This window comes from Macaca nemestrina, chromosome 17 (assembly GCF_043159975.1).
Source record: "Macaca nemestrina isolate mMacNem1 chromosome 17, mMacNem.hap1, whole genome shotgun sequence".
Classification (NCBI taxonomy): Eukaryota; Metazoa; Chordata; class Mammalia; order Primates; family Cercopithecidae; genus Macaca; species Macaca nemestrina.
In genome coordinates, this window is record NC_092141.1 from 36525779 (window position 1) to 36548455 (window position 22677).

Sequence of the window (22677 nt, forward strand, 5' to 3'; positions counted from 1 at the left end):
TTTTCTAAAAGAGGGGGAAAGGTGGGAGTGGCTGATGTGGAAAGGCCCAGCTTGAAGGACACTCACACATGAGGAGAAATCAAGGTTGTAGGTGACCCCCAGACTTTACAGATACTGTGACTACCCCACGATCTAGCTGCAATCTCTGTGAGCCAGGGTGTAGCAAGACAAACCGGAGACAAAAACCCTCAGACACCGGGCTGAAGAAGGAAGTGGTTTATTCAGCTGGGAGCATCAGCGGACTCATGTCTCAAGAACTGAACTCCCTGAAAAAGAAATTCCTGGCCCTTTCAAGGGCTTACAACTCTAAGGGGCACACGTGAAAGGGTCGTGATAGATCAAGCAAGCGTGGAGAACGTGGCTGGGGGCTACATACATCAGCTAACAGAACAGAAAGTTTTGCAATGCTTCCTCATACAATGTCTGGAATTTACAGATAACACAAGTAGTTTAGGTCAGGGGTTGATATTATTATTATATTATTATTATTATTATTTTTTAACCACCAGGACCAGGTGGTGTCAAGGCCATCTGGCTATTTATCTTACTTCTGGTTTTTTTTTTTTTTTTTGACTTTTTGCTTTTTTCATTTTCTTCTGTCTTATAAACTAGGCGTGGGCCAGGGGCGGCAGGGGGAAGGTGGAGAGGGGGAGGTGGGCAGCAGGAGAAGTAGTGGTCTCCTTCCTTAAGGGTTTATGATTTCTACTTCCTCCCTAGGGGATTCCCTTCCCTGACTGCATCAGCCAGGGCCACACTCTGGAGGGCAGCTGTTTTTCCCTTCCACCTTGGTGGAGATGTTGACGCCAGAAGCACAGAGAACCAGGGAGGGCCCCACCGCCCTGTACACACACAGAGCTGTTGGAGCACATTGGTCCCTCTCCGAATTTCCTAGACTCTGGGTTCCCAAGGGACAGGGTGCTTGCTGCCTGTCTCCATGCCTCAACACCTATCACTGTGTGGGCGCACAGCAGCCTCCATCAATGTACACACTGGCAATGAAGGGCTTGGAAAATGCCTCTGAGTCTTACCAGACTTCATGCCATAAAACCAGGGCCCCAGGAGCATATCCACCAATGGAGTACCATGCAGCAGGTAAAAAGAGTAAGGCAGTTCTATGGGCTGATCTGGGGAAGTTCTCAAGATTTATTATAAATGGAGGGAAAAAATGTACAGAACAGGTGTTACTCCAATTTGTTGAGGGCGAGGCATGGGGGCTGATATGTGTATTGAAATCTGTAAGTGCACAGAAGAGACTGGGAACAGTAGGTGCCTTGGAAGAAGAGGGTATTAGGGTGGAAGGAAACCCCCTTTGTCAACGTCTACCCTGCTATACTATTTACATATTTGCCATGTACAGGTGATATTTTTATGAAACTTTTTCAGAAAAGCATTTTTTAAATTATAAAAGGCAAAGAAAGAAAGGGGTAAGGGTGGAAGGGAGGGAAAAGAAAGAAAAGGAGAAGTGGAAAAAAGATGTTCTAAGGGGCCTCAGGCGTCTCACAAAGGAGGGAGGAGCCCTAGGGAGTTCAAAGGAGCTCAGCTCCATGTTACAGCAGACGTACTACCCCACTAATGTTGCCACATTGCACATCACCAGTGCTGTTCACTTAAGGAGTACATTTTTTTTCCTATTTATTAGCAAAGATGCTGGGAGCCAAGAGGTGAAGTCCAAGGCTTTGCTCAAGACTTGATCAAAGAGTTAGACCCACTCAGAACTCAAGCCCTCTGCTCCCAGCTCCTGAAGCCAATCCTCTCTCCTGTATCCCATTTCCATTTTTCTTTCTCCTGCTCAAGTTTATAAGACACTCACCCTCTCTTTGGCTCTTCTTCTTCTCAGCAAACTTCAGGGTAACTTGTGTCTCTCCGTCTAGGAAGGGCTTCCCTTACTTTCTTCTTGGTGAGCTGATCACCCTCACCCTTGATGTCTGTGTTCACTGTGGGTTGAAGTTACTTTAAAACCAGTCAGCACGTTTCCTTCTCCAACGTCAAGCCCTTTCACAATTATTACGGAGTTTACTGGAAGACCTCTCTCATATAAAGTCACCTTCTTTTTCAACTGGTTCACGCATAAACATGTTATTTTCCCTAGTAAATGACTAATTTGGTTGGAGAGAAGCGAATCGTTTCAACTCCTAGAGGGGCTCCCACAACACTGGACACATTGAAGAAGCTCCATGAGAACTGTTTTTAATAAAAGCTGCCATTTATTGAGCCTCTGCTGGGTACATTATATGAATTATCTTCTGTCTCTTTTCTACCATATGGGAAATATGCAATATAAACTGGTATTATTTTTGGATAACTATATATGTTATCAAAAACTAAATTACGGTTTTCCTCCTTTTCAGGCTGAGTTCTCATGTTTAATAATTTTTTTTTTGAGATGGAGTCTCGCTCTGTCATTCAGGCTGGAGTGCGGTGGTGTGATCTCAGCTCACTGAAACCTCTGCCTCCTGGGTTCAAGCGATTCTCCTGCCTCAGCCTCCCAAGTAGCTGGGACTACAGGTGTGCAACACCACGCCCAGCTAATTTTTGTATTTTTAGTAGAGACAGGGTTTCACCATGTTGGCCAGATGATCTCAATCTCTTGACCTTGTGATCCGCCCATCTCGGCCTCACAAAGTGAATAAATTTTAATATTGTTTTTCAACAAAGGAAGTACGGAAATGGAGGCTCAGAGAGGTTAAGTAGCTTCTCCACATTTATACAGGCTTGCCAGGTATAAGCACTTACATGGTTGCCAAGTGGCAAGGCCAGCATATCTGAGTCCAAAGGCCCTGGTCTTCCCATTGTGTTGGGCTGATTTGAAGGTTCAAGCAGTGAGGAAGCCAGGTAAGCCTCTGTTGTTCTCTCCCTACCTATTCTCCCCGCTGCCACGCACCTGCATGAAATGAAATTGAGACCTTAATGTGAAATGTTGGAATACAAAGATCTCCGGGGGCTTTGTTCTCGTTCTAGTTGTCCCTACTGAGCAAGTTACAGTGAAGCTGACTTCATGTCTATGTAAAAACTGTTCATTAATTATAGCTGTCAGAATGGAGGGTGTGCTCAGTGTCAGCCTACCCTATATTTCTTATGAGCCAGGCACTGAGAATACAGTCACTAGTAGGACAAGGTTCCCGCCCCTGGGAGCTGACAGGGAGTAACTGACTTTGGGGAAAACAGACAATACACATATAAATACATCGGTACCTCCAGAAAGTGGTAAGTGCTGTGAATAAAATAGACCCTGTAACAGCATGGAGGTGGCAGAGGCAGGGGGAGGAGGAAGTTGGCTCCCTAGATAAGGTGGTCAGAGATGGCCTTGACACTGAAGGCGTGACCCGAATGAGAAGCCAGCCATGCAAAGATCTGAGGGAAGAGCTTTAGGTAGAAGGAACAGCAAGGAGGAACAGCAAGGAGTTGGAGATGAGCATGGTGTGTCTGAGGGACAAAGTGCGGGACAGGGTGGGAGGTGGTCAGTGGTTGGCCGAAGCAGAGTGTACAAGAAGGGGAGTAAGTCGAGTGTGGACAGGTGGGCAGGGGCCACAGTGAGAGGCTGTGTGTACCTGTCATTCAATGTGTGCAAGTAGAACTTAAAAGACTTACTCGTTTTGGAGAAGTTGTCCTAAATATGACCATGCTCATCTGGAATTACTTTAAAAAGTGGAATCTAATTTAACAAATGACTAACCAGAGCCACAGCGGACAGCGGTGCCCACCCGCACACTGGAGTAACGGGACTTCAAGTACGAGTGCCCTGGTGCTGCCAACAGCAAATTAGAATTAAGTTGCTCTTTACGGACAAGCCAAGGCAAGCAGATGGGGCCACACCACATCCTGAAGGCATGTCTCATTATCATGTCTTGGCTTCTTGGACATGTAGGGTCACCATTACTCAGGCCGGGACTTCCCAGAGGCCACAGTCATGAAGCTCTCCTCTGGTGACACTTAAGATTCGGAGTTAAAGCAAAAGACAACTCCATGCCTTCCCATTTCCTCATTCGTCACCCAAATAGTAGCAGTTTCTTCCAACTGAGACCTCTAGCTACAACTTCAGCCCATTTCCCTGATCGTTTAGCAGAGAAGATAAACCCACCATGCTTCAATTCTCCCCTCTGGATCCTAATTTCATTTACAAAATGGATTTTATTAAGTATTTGGTAATGAAGATTATCTTTTTTACATATTGCTGCATTTGGTTTAGGACTTTGCATCTATGTTTATGGGTGAGGTTTACATGTATTTTTTCCACTATCCTTATCAGGGTTATACCACCCTCATAAAATCATTCTTTAGGCCATAAAGTCATTTTTTACATCTTGCCTATTGAGCTAATCAAGTTGCTCCTGAGAAGACTTCCAACTTCCTGGCTACTAGAGTTCTAGGAGCCAAGGATGGCAAGAAGATTCAGAATGTAAATGCTCATTTAATCCCCTTGGAGATTCACCTGACACCTATACTTTTTCTCTCTCTAATGGGCTGATGAACGGAGGAAGGGCAGTCACCAAGCTGGTGGGTATGGAAGGGGACCCAACAGACATTCAGCCCTTTGGTAACCCTCCCTTCACACCCAATTCCAGAAGTCATGCTTTCTGTTGCTACCGTATCTGCACTTTTCGGGGGATGATGCACTGTAAACCGATTTGCTCATCACTGGCTTTCTCCACCAGGGCTCAGTGAAATTCAAGTTTTTCAGCTCTGCTAAATCTTCCAAGGTCTGCATCTGCTTTCTGGGTTTAAATATTTCATTGACTCCTCTCCTGGCCTTGCCAAGCTTGTGGATTTGTCTTCTAAACAAATTCCTTTACTGTTGCTTTGAGGGTATCTTCTAGTTTTCTAATATTTTTCTAATATTTGCAGCATCTATAATATCCTTTTAATTCCATGTGTACTTAAAAAATATTTGTCAACTTTTCTTTAAAAGAACCAACTTCTTCTGGCTTTGTTGACGGCATGCTTAATTTCTGTGCATATCTACTTTCTTTAGGTTTATTTTGCTGTTCTAATTTCTTGAAACAGATGTTTAGCTCAATTTTCAGCCTTTATTACATCCTAGCATAATTTTTATATTTAGATTTAGAATAATTTACATTATTCTATTATTCAGAACTATAAAATTCTGTAATCTTAATACATTAATGTAACATTAATTTAATGCTGTAAAATTTTTAAATTACTGTTGTAGCTACATCCCTCATTTTTACATATTTTTATTATTGTTCAGGTTAAATTTTCTTCATGATTTCTTCTTGGACCCATCAGTTAATTTCTAAACATACAGAGGTCATCTTGTAATCTTTTAATTTTGGTTTCTAACTTAATTGCACTGTGGTTGGAGTGTGGTCTACGTGGCAACAACCTTTTCAAATTTGTTGAGGTTGACTCTACTGTTCAGCGTGTGGTCAATTTTTGAAAAAGTTCCATATGTGACCAACATGAAAGTGCAGTTGTTAGATGCATTTTTTTTTTTAAACAGGTTCATGCTCGGTCATTGGTTTCCACACATCTGCGCTTTCAGGATGAAGATGTGGTCTTCTACACATGTCCATTTTACCAAACTCGCTAAATGCTTAAATCTCTTACATACTTACCTGAATTTTTTGTTGCTTGGTCTATGTGAAGTATATTAAAATCTCCCACTATGATGTTGGATTTCTTATTTTTCCATATGGCTGTTTTTGTTTTACATATTTTGAGGCAATGTTATTAGGTACGTAACTTAGAATCTTTATGTTTTTCTGAAGAATTGGGTAAGCGTATCATTATGTAGTGGTTCTATCTGTAGTAATGCTTCTTGTCTTAAGGCCTGTTTCCAGGGCTGCGGTGTTCCACAGCTCTAGGGAGGACATTCACATTACAGTTATGCAAATAGCATACCCTGGAATTAGACCGTCTGTTTCGTTATTCGGAGTGGCCTTAATTTTGTGGGTTATGAATATAACTTCTCAGTTTTATTTTGGTTAGTATCTGCCTGATGTATCTTTTCCATCCTTTCTTATATTCTAGGTTGCCTATGTCTCTCTCTTGTCATCACATATGGCTGGATTTCTTTTAAAAATCCAGTTTGGCTTTTTTTTTTTTTTTCCTGGAACATTTAGTCCATTTACATATAATTATTGGCACATTTAGATTTCTCTCTAGTATCTTATTTTGGATGCTCTATTTGTCCTGCCTTTTCTTTCTCTACCCTATCTTGTCTTCTTATGGACTGACTGCATTTTTCCATTCTATTTATTCTTGACTGGAAACTGTATCCTCTGCTTATTTTTAGTAGATACTACAGAAGTTTTTGGCACACATGTTTACATACCAAAGTCTGAAGTTAAACAATGTATTTATCTTCTTCCTGCAAGACACAAGGATCTTAGAGTATGTTCATTCCTATTACCTCCCCTCCCTAGTTATCTGCTACCTTCATGGATTTTAGTTTCACCTTTTTTCAAACCCTGTAAGACTCATCTATAGTTGCTTTTTGTGTAGCTGATCCACATAACAATCATGTTCTTTATTCTACATTCCTTGATACATTTCAACCCTTCCATATGATCACTTCCCTTCTGTTGGGGCAAACTCAGTTTTTTTGTGAAAATGTCTTCTATTTCACCCTTGTTCTTGAAAGGGTGGGCCAATCTCAGTAAGATAACTTACTGACCTATTCTAAGGCTGGGCCCAACAGAGCCTCACTCCCCACCCTTGCAGGGACCCTGGATCTGGGCAGAACATTTACATGGTAGGGAACAGTCCTTAAACAGGCACTTGGAAGCCCTTTGCAGATGCCGGTGAGAACCGGCAGTCTGGGAAAGAGCACACATCTTGCAGAGAAGATGAGGAGGGAAAAGCCCTTTTCCTGTTTTTCACTTTCAAGAACATGAGCCAGCCACCTGGCTGCTTTCTTTTGTAGTTAAACAAACACTTCTTAGACAGATCCCATAAATCAGCTTATTTTCATTTAGCAAAGTTTTTATTCAAAAGCTTCTCAGCACCGTCTAGTTATCAGAAAGAATGGATATCACCTTTTCCTGCCCACCCAATCCCCAGTTCCAAAGGCAGAAGTTAAACCATTTGGCTAGAGCTCCCCCTAATGATTGTAACTGAGACCATGATAAGATTTTGGTTGTTCTCACCCAACTGTCTCTAAGCCTCTACTCAAACCTGACTCAAGCAGAGATGTGCACCCCACAGTTCAGAACAGGAAGGAATCATGTCAGACCCAATCAACCTCCCATTTTTGGGCTATTAGAGGCACCAGAAATTACCTTGAAAAAATGGAATTCAGTGACTGCCATCTAAGAAAGACAGTGATACTGTCCAGCAGCATGCAGTTCCGAGAGCTCAATTCTTAGGCCACCTTCCCTCCACTCTACTCTAGGAACAAGGAGCATTAGGTCTGTTTTCTCTCCATACACCTCAATCGCTCATCCTCTCTTGTCTTATTAAAACACAGACACAGAACCAAACTTTTTGACAGTTAAAGACAAACAATTACATCTGATTAAAATGCTAAGAGATCCTGAGCTGTTAGAGATGAGGAGAGTAGAGAGTATGACCTGATCTTTCCCCCTCCTTTTTTTCTTTAAGAGTATTCTGTTTCAGCATAAACCACACTTCCCAAAGAGGTTCCTGGTGGAGACTGGAAATCTGACTGCGTCCTGTGGCAACACATAGTCCCTTGCATAACTTTGGCTTCAGTCCCTGGATCTGTCCTTTGCAGCTACGTCAGGTTCCATGGAAGGAGGAAAGAGCTGGAGGCAGTATCACTCAGCCAAAGCTCCCATGGGGTCCCACGCTGGCAGGACAATGGGTTCCTGCTCTAACACAGCTAGCACCTCTTCAGGGACATGCTTCCTGTCCACCACCACTTCGTAGACATACTCAGAGAACCACTCATCTGTCATGCACAGGTAACCTGGAGAAAAAAAACAGAAGACTTATGAGTACAGACGGCAAGGGGCAAAGAGCAGAAACCCTTTTTGTAGGATAAACCTTTTACAAAACTGATATTCATACATATTTTTCAGCTTTCCCATCTGTAAATTTCATTTAATTTAAAACCTTATTAGCAATTCTGTGAAGCAGACAGGACAGGCATGGCTCTATTTTTAGAAAAATTAGAAAACTGGGTCTTAGAGTAACTAGGTGATGTGCTCAGGTCACATGGTGAGGTTTGGAGCTGAGCCTTGGACCCAAGGCTAACACCAGATCCTGTGCTGCTGCTCTGTTCCTCAGCTGCCTTGGTGATGGTGAATGACTACCTGTATACTAGTAGGGAGGCAGAAAAACTTCTCATTCATACAGCCACATCTAGGGCATAAATTTCTAGGGTCAGAAGGGCAAGCACCCCATTTCCCTTCTTACCCTACCAGTGTCAATGGCTGTTCTCCCCCATTCCTTTCTATCACACACTCCTACAACAATCAGGTAGGCTGCTGTGAGCATTTTGATAGGGTCATGTCATCATTCCTAGATACGCACTTATTTGCAGATGATACTGTGGGAGTGAAATGATCAAGCAGTCCTTGCTTTCCTAGGAGGAAATCTATGATGAGGATCAGGCAGAACTAGAAGAATGAGACATCTGCTTAACCTGTTCTCCTTAGGAAGGCCTCTCCAGTGGGTTAGGACTATACAGAGGTGTCCTGGCACTAATGCCCCATTTAAGGTTGAGAGCTCAGCTGAGAGAAAAAGTGTGGTGTCATCGGGTACCCATCCTAGTAATCGTCGTCTTCCATAAGGAGGATTAACCTGCATCTCAGGCTCCACTAGGCCAACACAAATTCCCCTTCAGAAACCAGATCCTCATCTCTCACCTTACACAAAAATCAACTCAGGATGGTCAAAGGCTGAAATCTAAAACCTGAAACCAATACAAGTTCTAGAAGATAACACTGGAAAAACTCTTCTAGACATTGGCTTAGGCAAAGAATTCACGACTAAGACCCCAAAAGCAAATGCAACAAAAACATAAATAAATGGGACCTAATTAAACTAAAAGCCTTCTGCACAGCAAGAGAAATAGCAGTGTAAACAGACAACCCACAAAGTGGTAGAAAATCTTCACAAACCATGAATTCGACAAAGGACTAACACCCAGAGTCTACAAGGAACTCAAACAAATTGGCAAGAAAAAAAAAAAATCTCACCAAAAAATGGGCAAAGGACATGAATAGACAATCTGGAAAAGAAGATACACAAACAGGCCGGGCGCGGTGGCTCAAGCCTGTAATCCCAGCACTTTGGGAGGCCGAGGCGGGTGGATCACGAGGTCAGGAGATCGAGACTATCCTGGCTAACATGGTGAAACCCCGTCTCTACTAAAAATACAAAAAAAAACTAGCCGGGCGTGGTGGCGGGCGCCTGTAGTCTCAGCTACTTGGGAGGCTGAGGCGGGAGAATGGCGTGAACCCGGGAGGCGGAGCTTGCAGTGAGCCGAGATCACGCCACTGCACTCCAGCCTGGGAGACACAGCGAGACTCCGTCTCAAAAAAAAAAAAAAAAAAAAAAAAAAAAAAAAAAAAAAAAAAAAAAAGAAGATACACAAACAGCCAACAAACACATGAAAAAATGCTCAATATCACTAATTATCAGAGAAATGCAAATTAAAACCACAATGTGATACCACCTTACTCCTGCAAGAATGGCCATAATTAAAAAGCAAAAAAATTATAGATGTTGGCGTGGATGTGGTGAAAAGGGAACACTTTTATACTGCTGGTGGGAATATAAACTAGTACAAACACTAAGGAAAACAGTATGGAGATTTCTTAAAGAACTAATGATCTACCATTCGATCCAGCAATCCCTCTACTGGGTATCTACCCAAAGGAAAAGAGGTCATTAAATGAAAAAGACACCTGCACACACGCATGCTTATAGCAGCACCATTCACAATTGCAAAAACATGGACCCAACCTAAGTGCCCATCAACCAACGAGTGGATAAAGAAAATGTGACATTTACATATTGTGGAATATTACACTCAGCCATAAAAAGGAAAAAAAATAATGTATTTTGTAGCAACTTGGATGGAGCTAGAGACCATGATTCTAAATGAAGTAACTCAAGAATGGAAAACTAAATATCATATGTTCTCACTTATATAAGTTGGAGCGAAGCCATGAGGATGCAAAGGCATAAGAATGACATAATGGACTTTGGGCACTCAGGATGGAAGAGTGGGAGGGGTGGAGGCATAAAACAAAGACGACATACCAGTGTACACTGCTCAGGTGCCGGGTGCACCAAAGTCCCGGAAATCACCACTAAATAACTTATCCATGTAACCAAAACCCACCTGTTCCCCCAAAACGATTGAAAGTTAAAAAAACAAAAACAAACAAATCTGTTCTTTCAGGAACGGATCTCCAAAAAAACTTAAATTGGAAAAAAATGCTTTACCCAAGCCATTGCTAATAAGAAGAGCAAAATTAACGTGAGAGACTGAAGTCCATATATTTAACAAGAATGGGCTGCTGGGCCACAGACAGAACACAGAGCAAACGATGTGTACTGAATCAAGAGCAATGCAGGCACACACATCCAAGGGCTACCCGGACTAGCAATGGCCATCAGCACCACGACTGTCATCTGACTGTATCTGATACTTGTTTTACAGTAAACACCGGAGCCATTTTTCTCTGAAAGTTTGTATCAACCTAGACCTGTGCTATACCATTTCCCACTACACAGGACCCAGGGAAAGGAGAAGTAGGTGTTTCTACCAAGAGGGTCCCCTAGTGCAGCAGTTCTCAAGCCTCTTGGCCTCAAGCCCTGCCCTTTACATTCCTAAAATTATTAAGGACCTAAAACATTCTTTATGTGGACTAATATCTATCATAACTTACTATACCAGAAACTAAAACAGAAAGCTAAAAATATTAATTCATTTAAAAATAAGTATGAAAAATGAATATAAACAATATATTTTAAGGAAAAAATAATTATATTCTGTAAAAAAATATTTTTAGTTAGAAAAGTGGCACTGTTTTACATTTTAATATCTGGATTTGTAGAAGACAGCTGAATTCCAGTATCTGCATCTGTGTTTAATCTGTTGCAGTATGTTGTTCTGGTTGAAGCAGATGAAGGAAATCCAGCCTCACAAAGATACGCTGCTCAAGGGCAGACCCTGCACACCCCCTGAAAGGGCCCTAGGGAGAACTGTTGCTCTTGAGGCAAGACTGGTTTAAATAATTAAAAGGCAACTATAGTGGTAAGTCTAATTTTGTATGCTAAATGGTGTGACAAAGGGCACTATTTAACCTGAAAACACAATTGATTTGTGAAGTCATCTATGCCCAATCCTGTTTTTCACCTCTGACAGAAGTCAGAGACAGATCATCCTGATGTGGCATAGCATACGTTTACCCTCAAAAACACTGGAGGCCAGGAGCAGTGGCTCACACCTATAATCTCAGCACTTTAGGAGGCCGAGGCAGGTGGACTGCTTGAGCCCAGTTGTTCAAGACCAGCCTGGGCAACATGGCGAAACCCCATCCCTACAAAAAATATAAAAAAAAATAAAAATAAAAATAAAAATAAATAAAAAAAATTCGCCAGTGTGGTGGCCTGAGCCTGTGGTTTCAGTGAGCCAAGTTCACACCACTGCACTCCAGCCTTAACAGAGTGAGATCCTGTCTTGGGGGTGGGAATGGTGGGGGTTGGGAGTGCCCTGTAAAAGTGTTCAAGTGCTCCGACCAAGGCAGATAAAGGAATGCATCCTTGTCTCTTGATAAGCTGGCCTCCTGGACCCAGGGCCCCTACTTTCAATAGATGAGAGACGGAAGGAGGGTACAGGCCCATTCTGCAGCCTGTGCTACTTCTGGCTTGTCTTGATTATATATTCCAAACTTTCTGGCTTTGTTGGTGTCAGGACCTGGCCCTTAATTAACATCACTCACACCAGTGCCACCAGGTTCTGGCAACGAAAGTTCTGTCCGCTCAAAGGTCAACTAGTGCATATATTTAAAACTAAAACACTGCATCCTAAGTGAGTGCTTCCTGAAAACTCAGCATCTGCCTTCCCAAAAAGGAGCTTTCAGCAAGCAGGAGAGCAGGCTAGGGAACACCGCACTGTTTGAGACATTAGTCATCCCTTCCCTCACCACAATGCAGGCTGAATAAACACCTGCAGTAGCCCTGGGCAGTTAGGCAGGTGAAGGATAGAAGCAGATTCATGTAATAAAATTCTGTGTCCTTTCAACAATACTATCACCATACAATCAAATGAATCTTCAAAGAATGCTCCCAGAATATGGACAATAAGTACATCTACACTATCTTGTTCCAAAAGCATATCAGATTAAGTCCTCACAAATTAAAATTCCTATCAATTGTAATCCACCCTTTCAATGTCCCTGCCAAGAGGACCCACCTTGATTAGTCTCTCTCTTCAGGATATGAGTTCTTTGGGGACCCACAAAATCCTCACAGTCTAGGTAGCTGCCAAGTAATTGCGCCCTATGTAGATAATGAACTTGCGGCTGCCTTAACTGTTGACACTGTGTGTCTTGGAGTTTGACTGAGAAGATTAGGATCAGCATGTCTGAAATCTGTGTAGGAAGCAGCAAAGCACTGGCTCAGGCAGGATTCGGGTGGCACTTTTCATTTGTGGGAAGGTACGGTTCCTAACCCTTAGGCCCACTGGCCATGAGACACAAGCATTCCAAGGGAAAAAGAAAAGAAAACAAAATAAAAACCTGCTCCAGGGATCCCAAGGTTACACTGAGGGAAACAAATAGATAAACAGATAAAGAAAGTCAGCTTTAGGAACTAAGGTGAAATTAAATTTTGTTTAAACTTTAATGTCTTGTTTACATGCAATGAGAAAGAAAGAAAAGTGAACAGTCCTCAAAACAAAACACCTCAAACCAACCAACCAACCAACCAACCAACCAAAAAACATTGGCAATGTTTCTGTGTTTTGTAACAGAAAGGGTAGGGTCGGTCTGTAAAGGGAAAAACAGTGTCTGTGAATATAGCTGTAGACAGGTTAGGTGAAATTCATTCAGAAACAGAAGAGTTTCACATAGGCTAGTTTAAGAGAAAAAAGACGCTTTACCTAAGAAAACATTTTTTTTTTTTCTGAAATTCCACCAGAGATGTAAGATTTAAGCCTTTCAGACTAAAGAATACAAAGAATATAAAATATTTATATTTTAACATATTAGAAATATTTTATATTCTTTGTTGTCTTGTTCTATGAGGTATTTCACCTCACTAACAAACTATATGTGGCTGTTATTTTTTGCCATTTTTTAAAAAGTTGTGACAAAATGAAGGTATCTGTTCTGCTCTAACGGTCTGTCTGGCAGCATGAAACTAAGCAGCTGGACCACCAACCCTTCATTCAGTCACTGCCAATCTTTCACCTGGCGGTCGGAACTCCAGGTTGAAAAAAGGCTCCCAGAAAGGAAAGCGGAAGTCTCACTGGCACTTGTCTTCTATTTCAAGCTTCCTCATCACCAGGGAGAAACCACCTCACAGAACAGGAATCACTTGATAATGAAGTTGTAAAGACTGTGTAGCAACATGAAAAAATGTTTAGGTAATAAAAATAAAGTGGCATATCCTGTATAATTACAACTATGTTACAAATATAGATGTACATGAGAAAAAAAAACCATGAACAGCAATAAAACTTGAGAATTTTATGCCATGGCATAGGAGATTTTCTCTCCAAAATTTCTGAAATGTTACACTGCTTTTTAACTCCTTAAAAATTACCCAAAGACTCATCATAAAAAATTCTGGAAACATGAAAGGAGGAGAAAGAGAAGACAAATAATTTTTAAACTGCCTACAATCCCACCACCTTGGGACACATGTTCAAGCTCTGTCAAATTTTACATGGATCCTTGATAAAGTTTCTATATGTACTAGAAGCTATAAATTTCATAAAAATGAGACATCTTACATGGTGGCCTTGTATTACAAAGTAATACACATACTGTTTTCCAATTAATCTCTTTCCTTATTGATAATGAAATACATCTATCTACATCATAATTTTTAAGTACTGAATCTACATGATTAAATCAAAACACATTTAATCAGTCCCCTATTGTTGGAATCCGGACTGTTTTTTCATGCTTAGAAACAATACTGTTATAAACGTTTCTGTAGGTAAATCTTTGTGCACACCCTTAATCATCTACATTCATGCACTGCGTAGTGACATTTTGGTCAGCAATGAACTACATATATGATAGTAGTTCTTTAAGATTATAATAAGGTATTTTTGCTGTACCTTTTCTATGTTTAGATACACAAATAACACTTAGCACTATGTTACAACTACCTAGAGTATTCAGTATAGTAACATGCCGTACAGGTTTGTAGCTTAGGGGCAATGGGCTACACCATCAAGGTTTGTCTAAGTACAATCCATGATGTCCACACAATGACAAAATCACCTAATGATGCATTTCTCAGAAAAGATCCCTGTCTTAAGCAATGCTTCACTGTATTAAATTTCCTTATATCTTAATCAATATCTGGTATACATAATTACTAACTTTCTTCTTGGATCCAATTTGAGTCTTTTCTCCTTTTATGTGTTTGCTTGCTATTGACAGTTTTATTTTCTAAAGCGTCTGAGAACTCTGTTCATTTTTTTTTTTTTTTTTTTTAAGAGACAAGGTCTGGCTAGGCATGGTGGCTCACGCCTGTAATCCCAGCACTTTGGGAGGCCGAGGCGGGCAGATCACGAGGTCAGAAGTTCAAGACCAGCCTGGCCAGCAGGGTAAAACCCATTTCTACTAAAAATACATAAAATTAGCTGGGCATGGTGGCACGTGCCTGTAGTCCCAGTCACTTGGGAGGCTGAGGCAGGAGAATTGCTTAAATCAGGCAGGTGGAGGCTGCAGTGAGCCAAGATCGTGCCACTGGACTCCAGCCTGGGTGACAGAGTGAGACTCTGTCTCAAAAAAAAAAAAAAAGAGAGAAACAAGGTCTCACTGTGTTACCCAGGCTGAGTGACACAATCATAGCTCACTGCAGCCTCAAACTCCTGCGGACATGCGATCCTCCCACCTTAGCCTCCCAAGTAGCTGGGACTATGAACATGCGCCTCCTCACCCAGTTAATTTTCTTAATTTTCGTAGAGATGGGATCTTGCGATGTTGCCCAGGCTGGTCTTGAGCTCCTGGGCTCAAGCAATCCTTCTGTTTTGGCCTCCCAAACCTCTGGAGTTACAGGTGTGAGCCACTATACCTAGCCCTCTGCATATTTTAAATTGGAGCTTTCTTCTTTTTCATAGTGATCAGTTATAGTACACTCTATATTTATATTGGTTGCAAACATTTTTTTCCTATTATGTAATTTGCCTTCTAATTTAGTTTATATTTTCTAGCCTACTAACATTTGTTGTTGTTGTTGTTGTTTCGAGACAGAGTTTTGCTCTGTAGCCCAGGCTGGAGTGCAGTGGCGTGATCTCAGCTCACTGCAACCTCTGCCTCCCAGGTTCAGGTGATTCTCCTGCCTCAGCCTCCTGAGTAGCTGGGAATACAGGTGTCCACCACCACGCCCGGCTAATTTTTCGTATTTTTAGTAGAGATGGGGTTTCGCCACTTTGGCCAGGCTGGTCTCAAACTCCTGACCTCAGGTGATCCACCTGCCTCGGCCTCCCAAAGTGCTGGGATTACAGGTGTTAAGCCTTTGTGCCCGGCCCATTTTTGTTTTTATTAAGTCAAATTTATTAATCTTTTTCTTTTTGGTTTCTAACTGGTGTTATGCTTACAAACATTTTTCTGCTATTAAAATGAAAAACATACAAGAAAAAAGAAGGATAATCGATAAGAAAACATCAGAAACAAGACTCTCAACGAAAAACTCCATTACTCACTAAGGCCTTGGCATAGTCCCCAACTATGAATCCAGACAATTTCAACAGATAATTAAGTAGTGATAATTTGTCAACCACTTCTGTTAGGTATCCACTGGGTGAAGCATGACCTAATACTTCCTTGAATTTGTACAGGTTATGTTGCAAATGTGCAAAATGACACACTGCCTATGGAATGGTGTCCAGAGGTGTTAGATCTGTCCTTTTCAGTATCTAGAAAAATTACAAATGCATTTACCCTCTTCATTAAGCAATGTCATTTCTGGGACTTCATGCTACAGATACACAATACTTACATGCATACAATATGAATTTATGTGCAACAAAGTTAATATTTATTTGGCACTTACCATGTGCCAGGCACTATTCTAAGTACTGTACATATATATAATAACCCACTGCAATATTGTTTGTAATAGCAAAAGACTGCAACAACTCAAGTCCCATTAGTAAGGGAAATGGTTACATAAACTGTGCTAGATCCAGACAATGGAAGATAATGAAGCTGTACTGATATACTGATAAGGAAATGTCCCCAAGATACGCTGTAAGTGAGAACAAGATGCAGAGCAGGCGACCTAGTGTGCTACCACTAGTGTAAGAAAAGGAGGCAATAATATACTTAAATATGTGTAATGTTAGTACTAAAAAAACAAGGAAAGACATACCAGAAATAGAAATAATAACCTAAGAGAGAGGTAGGGGAATGAAGAGTGACGGAGATGGAAACAAAATTCTTTCATATATCTTTTTATATTTTGATTTTGGAATGATGTAATTTCATTATCTACTAAAAGAATTACACTTTAGAAAACAAAACAAAAAAATGCACACATATATACCCCCAAAACTCTGTGAGGACTTTACACTTCACAATGCAATTTCACATCCCTATCCTGGTTTTCATTTTAATCCTCACAACAATACTGTCAGACAGGAGGGCAGTAAGTAAAGCCGACATCAAACCCAGGTCTTTTTTTTTTTTTTTTTTTTTTTTTTTTTTGAGACGGAGTCTTGCTCTGTCACCCAGGCTGGAGTGCAGTGGCCGGATCTCAGCTCACTGCAAGCTCCGCCTCCCGGGTTCACGCCATTCTCCTGCCTCAGCCTCCCAAGTAGCTGGGACTACAGGCGCCCGCCACCTCGCCCGGCTAGTTTTTTGTATTTTTTAGTAGAGACGGTGTTTCACCGTGTTAGCCAGGATGGTCTCGATCTCCTGACCTTGTGATCCGCCCGTCTCGGCCTCCCAAAGTGCTGGGATTACAGGCTTGAGCCACCGCGCCCGGCCCAAACCCAGGTCTTAAATTCAAATTCCGTCTTTCTCATTGGGCTCAGCTTCCTCCAGTTGAGCACTCTGTGGGCAAAGAGACTTGGGAGGTAGTTATGGCTTCAGCAACAGACAGCACTTAGTCTAGCTCAGGTACCTAACTTTGAAACCAACTCCATCTGCTCACAAATCCCATATCAACAAACAGGAACCCAGTTTTTGTTGGGTCCATTTATAATGTATTTTGTATCTTCTATTTATTTATTTTTTAGCGATGGAGTCTCACTATCTTGCCCAGGCCGGACTTGAACTCCTGGGCTCAAACAATCCTCCTGCCTCAGCATCCTGGGTAGCTAAGACTATAGGTGCATACTACCATGTTTGGCTAGCTATTTTGTCTGTTTAAATCAAAGAGACAAGAGACACCATGTGTTCTAAGTGCATGTATTTAGAAAGATAGATAACAGGATGGGTTGGATGTTTTTTTTTAAAAAAAAAAAAAAAAAAAAAAGGCCAGAGGAAGGGAACCAAAACCACCACTTATAAGTATGACTGCCATTTGAACCAGTGATGAGAGAAGAGGCTTCTTCCTGCAGAGGAAACATAAAATTCTGGCTATGTGGTGAGGACACATTTACATTCATAAACCATTCGCTGATAAAAGAAGAGATACTCTTATAGCCGGATATTACTTGTGGCCTCTTTCAGAAACAAAGGTTAGAAAGTACCATTTCCCCAGTAAATATACCAGGAAAAATGCAGGGTGGAAAATGCGGTAGAGAAAAGGAGTTGTTTTGGTTTGTGGTTTGTATTTTTTAAACCCATCCACCACAAAGTTCAGTCAGCAGAAGTGTCCACAGCCTGAGAAGTGCCCTCTGCTAAGGAGCCCAGAAGCAGCCTGTTCACCTCCCGGCTGACTTCTTTCTCTAGACCAATGAGCACGAGCCAGGCAGCCCTGAGGGCACACACAGCTCTCCAGGATCTCTGAGGGCGAACCCAGAGAGGAAAGCACAAATTTAGATGCCATCCAAGGGTCTTGTTTTCCCACTGAAACTCAGTGACTTTTCTCTCACCCCAAACTATTGCTACTCCTATTTGTTTCAGACAAAGTCTGCTTGTTGGTCATTCCTCAAAAGCTCTATGAATGGCAAGTCACATTATTTCTTAGCTTCACTCCTCTGACCTGTTCAACGCATGCTCCAAATGCCAAGAGCTGCACTTCTCAGCCACCATTTCTCTGGCTGGCCTCCCTCTCCCTTTTCAGAAAAAAAGCCACACCCCTAAAATCCTCCCTAAAGAGGGTCACCCTTGAAGAATCCCTATGGAGGCCTCACAGTTCCAGTCACTGACCACTTCCCTTGCAGTTTATCCCGTGTGTGACTCTGCACTTATTCTTGTGTTTATGTTTTACAGATTTTTTCTTACAGTAGGTTACAAACACCATATGGGGCCAAGACTTACAGTCTTAATTGTCCCAGCTTCAATTCCTTGCAACTCCACTGTACGTAGCCTTTGAGGGAACGAAGTACTGACATGCTGCCAATGGAGCATAATAGGATAGCTGGGCTTGCACCCTGACCCCTCCTAAAGTTTCAAAAAACTACCTTAAGTCCAACCCAACAGCTTTTCTCCTTGACCCATTTTCTGTCTGCTCTGCTGTTCCACTATGTACCACCATGTTCTTCCTGACGCCCTCTAGTCCTGGGCTTCCAAGGTGCTCTCTCCAACCCCTCACCCTTTTCAATCACCTCAGCTTCCATGTCTTCCTATTGTCTCCCCACTGAGGGAAGGTACTCCCTAGTTCTTCTTCTGTCAACCGCCTTCTTGGAAAAAAATTCATCCCTTCTCTGCTTTTCTCGGTCTATTTATCCTATATCTTACAGTCTGAGGAGCACACCATGAATGCCACTTCTGTCACATCACAGCCCTCTTCAAATCCCCTTCCTGTGTCACAGGTGAGTAAGTATAAATTCCTCTGAGGGTCAGAGACATTCACTCCACCATGGCCTATGCACGGTTCCTTGCATCCCATCAATAAATGTGAGTTGATGCTACTGCTAATGGTTTTTCCTCAGCACTAGGTTTATTCACTTTCACTGCTTTCTCTCACGACACTAAGCCCACACTATGGGTCATCCACCCAGTACACTGGTGATGTAGCATAATGATCACACTAGGGCACTGAATTTAGAGATCTGAAACTGGAACCATGGGGCAAGTTAGATGCCCTCCTCTTGAAGGGAAAGGTTAGGGAGCTTCATGTTCTTGTTCTCTTGCCCTCATTAGTCTACAGAAAACATTAACAAGAGTAGCAATGGGAGCTCTAATATTTCTAAGCACTTCTTATGCGCCTGGCATGGTTCTCACAACAACCCTATGAGATAGGTCCAATTATTATCCCTATTTCACAGATGAGAAAGCTGAGGCTCAGACAGGTTAAATGTCAATGACCACTGTGACACAGCCAATATAGATAGGTTAGCCAGGATGCATACCCAGGTGGTCTGGCTCCAGATTCTGTGCTTAAACCTCCATCCTTCTTAAGCCAACGCAAACACACCTTGGAGATAATCTGGTGAAAATTATAGATCCTATCTACAGGTAAAAGCACATCTATACACAAAACTCTACTTTAGATATGAGGAGATTTCTCTCTGAAGCAGATGCTTCATTGCAGGTTAAGAGCTCTGTCACACAGTCTATCCTTGCCTACATAATGATAATCCTCTCTTAGTCACATACTTTGATCAGGAAGCACCAGTGAACTGGAGAGTACATGCTTCCTCTATTCCATCTACATACACTATTTCTCAGCCAAAGTCATACAGGCTTTTTGGTTAATAAAGATGTATGATGAAAAGCCCTTCTGAGAAGGCTGGGCACGGTGGCTCACACCTATAATCCCAGCACTTTGGGAGGCCGAGGTGGGCGGATCACTTGAGGTCTGGAGTTCGAGACCAGCCTGGCCAACAGGTGAAACCCTGTCTCTACTAAAAATACAAAACAAAAAACAAAACAAACAAAAACTGGGCACGGTGGTGGGCACCAGTAATCGCAGCTACTCAGCAGGCCAAGACATGAGAATCGTTTGAACCTGGGAGGCAGAGGTTGCAGTGAGCCGAGACCACACCACCGCACCCCAGCCTGGGAAGAAGAGCAACACTCCGTCACAACAGTAACAACAACAGCAACAAAAAGCCCTTCTGAAAGAACCCAGAATCCAGATTTGCTGGTAGCAGCACTTTTCCCAAGCCTGGAGAGACATGAAACCCTCCAAGGTGACAAAACAAATTTGCATCTTGCCCTTTTCTCGGAAATCAGAAACCTGAGGTTTTAAGTTCTACAATTCACTCTCGTTTCAGCAAGTCTGGCCCAACATTACCTATAATTTCCATTATTGTACTAGAGATCCAGAACTGAACCTCAAAGAGACCTGCAAATAACTGATTGTCTTTTGTAAGTAATATATACTTTTAGGGAAGCTATCTGTGTCAAATTAAGAGATTTGAATTCCAATTCTCTCTCTGATTCTGTGGAACCCGAACAAGACACAACTGTCAGTAAGTTTTAGTTTCTTCACATAAAACCTGGGTATAATCACCCCCGTTCACATCCTGAGTTACTCTACTCTGATGTCATGAGGATAAATAAATAGAAATTATTAGTGAACTTTGAATTCTCATGAAGCAAGACGCCCTGTAGCTTTATGTCTCGACTACCTCCAAAAGAAATATGGGCTGTTTATAACTCCTTAGATTTATATAACAGTATACGGTTTGAAAAATGCTTGCATATATTATTTCATTTGATGGCTACATACAAACTGTAGGAGCTCATAAAGAAACAAATTGTCCATGTTATTGATATAGAAATGTGACACTACAATGAGTTAAATTACTGCCCTGCATCTAAAATCAAGAATTAATTATTAGTAACTGTCTCTCAACTCACCTGGTTCTACAACATAGCATTATATGAAGAATATGATGGTTTTTATGCCTAGCTTTGAATATACCATCTCCAAAATCACATGTGGCAGTTTGGCTGGTGAGACAATTGAAGGTCATAATGTTGGTTTTTAGGAAGCAGCAGAAATCTAGATATAATCTGAATTGGTAACATGTTTCTTTCTAATCTCTAACATGCCAAAGTCTCTTTAACTGAAACCATTTAGAGGCTCCTTTCTAGAAGGAAGTCTGAAAATTTTCCTAAAATGAAAGAAATCAGGAACAGAGAGGCTCATTTGTAAGAAAAGATTAAAAATGTGGGTTAAAAACAATTTCAAATGTTCATGTATCTGAAAGGAACAAAAGCAATGTGAAAAATGGAAAACTCATCTTGGTTCAAAATGAAAATCAGAAGAGACTGAATTTTTAAAGGTAAGTATTTTCCTTCAGTGAACATTGCAGAATTTAAAAATATCCCTCATATCTTCACTTAAAAGTTGTTACTTATCATATTGAGAAACTAGACCAAATAAGCATTAAGAACTATATTTTGATAATTTCACATTTAGAGCTCTGCTGTGTCAGGCTCTAGAAATGGAATACAATCTCATAACTAAGTGAACCAATCACAAAGAAGTAAAGTTTCATAGTAAGACTGGTTCATTAGAAAGACCATCTAGGAATTTTATTTATTGACTATCAAATACACTATTATTTGCATGACAGAATATTGATAACTACTGAAGGTGGGTGACAGGCATATGCAGGGTTCTTTAATACAATCCTGTTTACTTTATATATGTTTAAAGTTGTCCAAGATAAAAAGTTAAGAACTAAATAACCTTAGCTGGGCGTGGTGGCTCACGCCTGTAAACCCAGCACTTTGAGAGGCTGAGGTGGGCGGATCACAAGGTCAGGAGATCGAGACCATCCTGGCTAACCTGGTGAAACCCCGTCTCCACTAAAAAATACAAAAAATTAGCCAGGCATGGTGGGGAGCACCTGTAGTCCCAGCTACTCGGGAGGCTGAGGCAGGAGAATGGCGTGAACCTGGGAGGCAGAGCTTGCAGTGAGCTGAGATCGTGCCACCGCACTCTAGCCTGGGTGACAGAGCAAGACTCCATCTCAAAAAAAAAAAAAAAAAAAAAAAAAAAAAAGAACTAAATAACCTTATTATAAAGCAGTATGGACAAAATTCAGGGAGGTTTTGGGTGGCTGCATAGTTTCTTACTTGCCTAAGTCACAAATGTGCTAACATGGGACAAACCCTCAGAGAATGCCCCATTCTTCACTCTTTACCCAGATTCCCAGCCACAAACGATGCTCTAGGGGCCTTTTCTCCCAGTGTCAGACATTTACATAACATCTCCAGGTCCTTCATACAGTTTTATATCCCCTCACCCACTGTTTCTGGTCACCAATGACCATGACCTGACCTGTTATTTCATGAGTGGATGACATGCTACTAGAACAGGGAAGCTGAGAAAAAGCACAGTTTAGTGGTTAAGAAAACTGGCTCTGGTATCAGGCCATCTGGGTTATAATTCTGGCTCTATCATTTACTAGCGAGGGGATCTGCAGGTCACTTTGGCTTAAAGATTAGGCTCTTCTCAGATGAATTTTTGACTAATAGTGAGAGGAAT

General features: G+C 41.6%; 1 protein-coding gene across 1 annotated transcript in view; it reads right to left on the reverse strand.

The window, feature by feature from the left end:
* Nucleotides 1-201: 201 nt before the first annotated feature.
* The window catches only part of LOC105476825 (bleomycin hydrolase), a 52694-nt gene continuing 30218 nt past the window's right edge, over nucleotides 202-22677 (reverse strand). Inside the window, exon 12 of the mRNA XM_011733053.3 lies at nucleotides 202-7888. Coding sequence (XP_011731355.1) covers nucleotides 7737-7888 — 152 coding nt within the window. The 3' untranslated portion in view covers nucleotides 202-7736. The remainder of the gene's footprint in view (nucleotides 7889-22677) is intronic.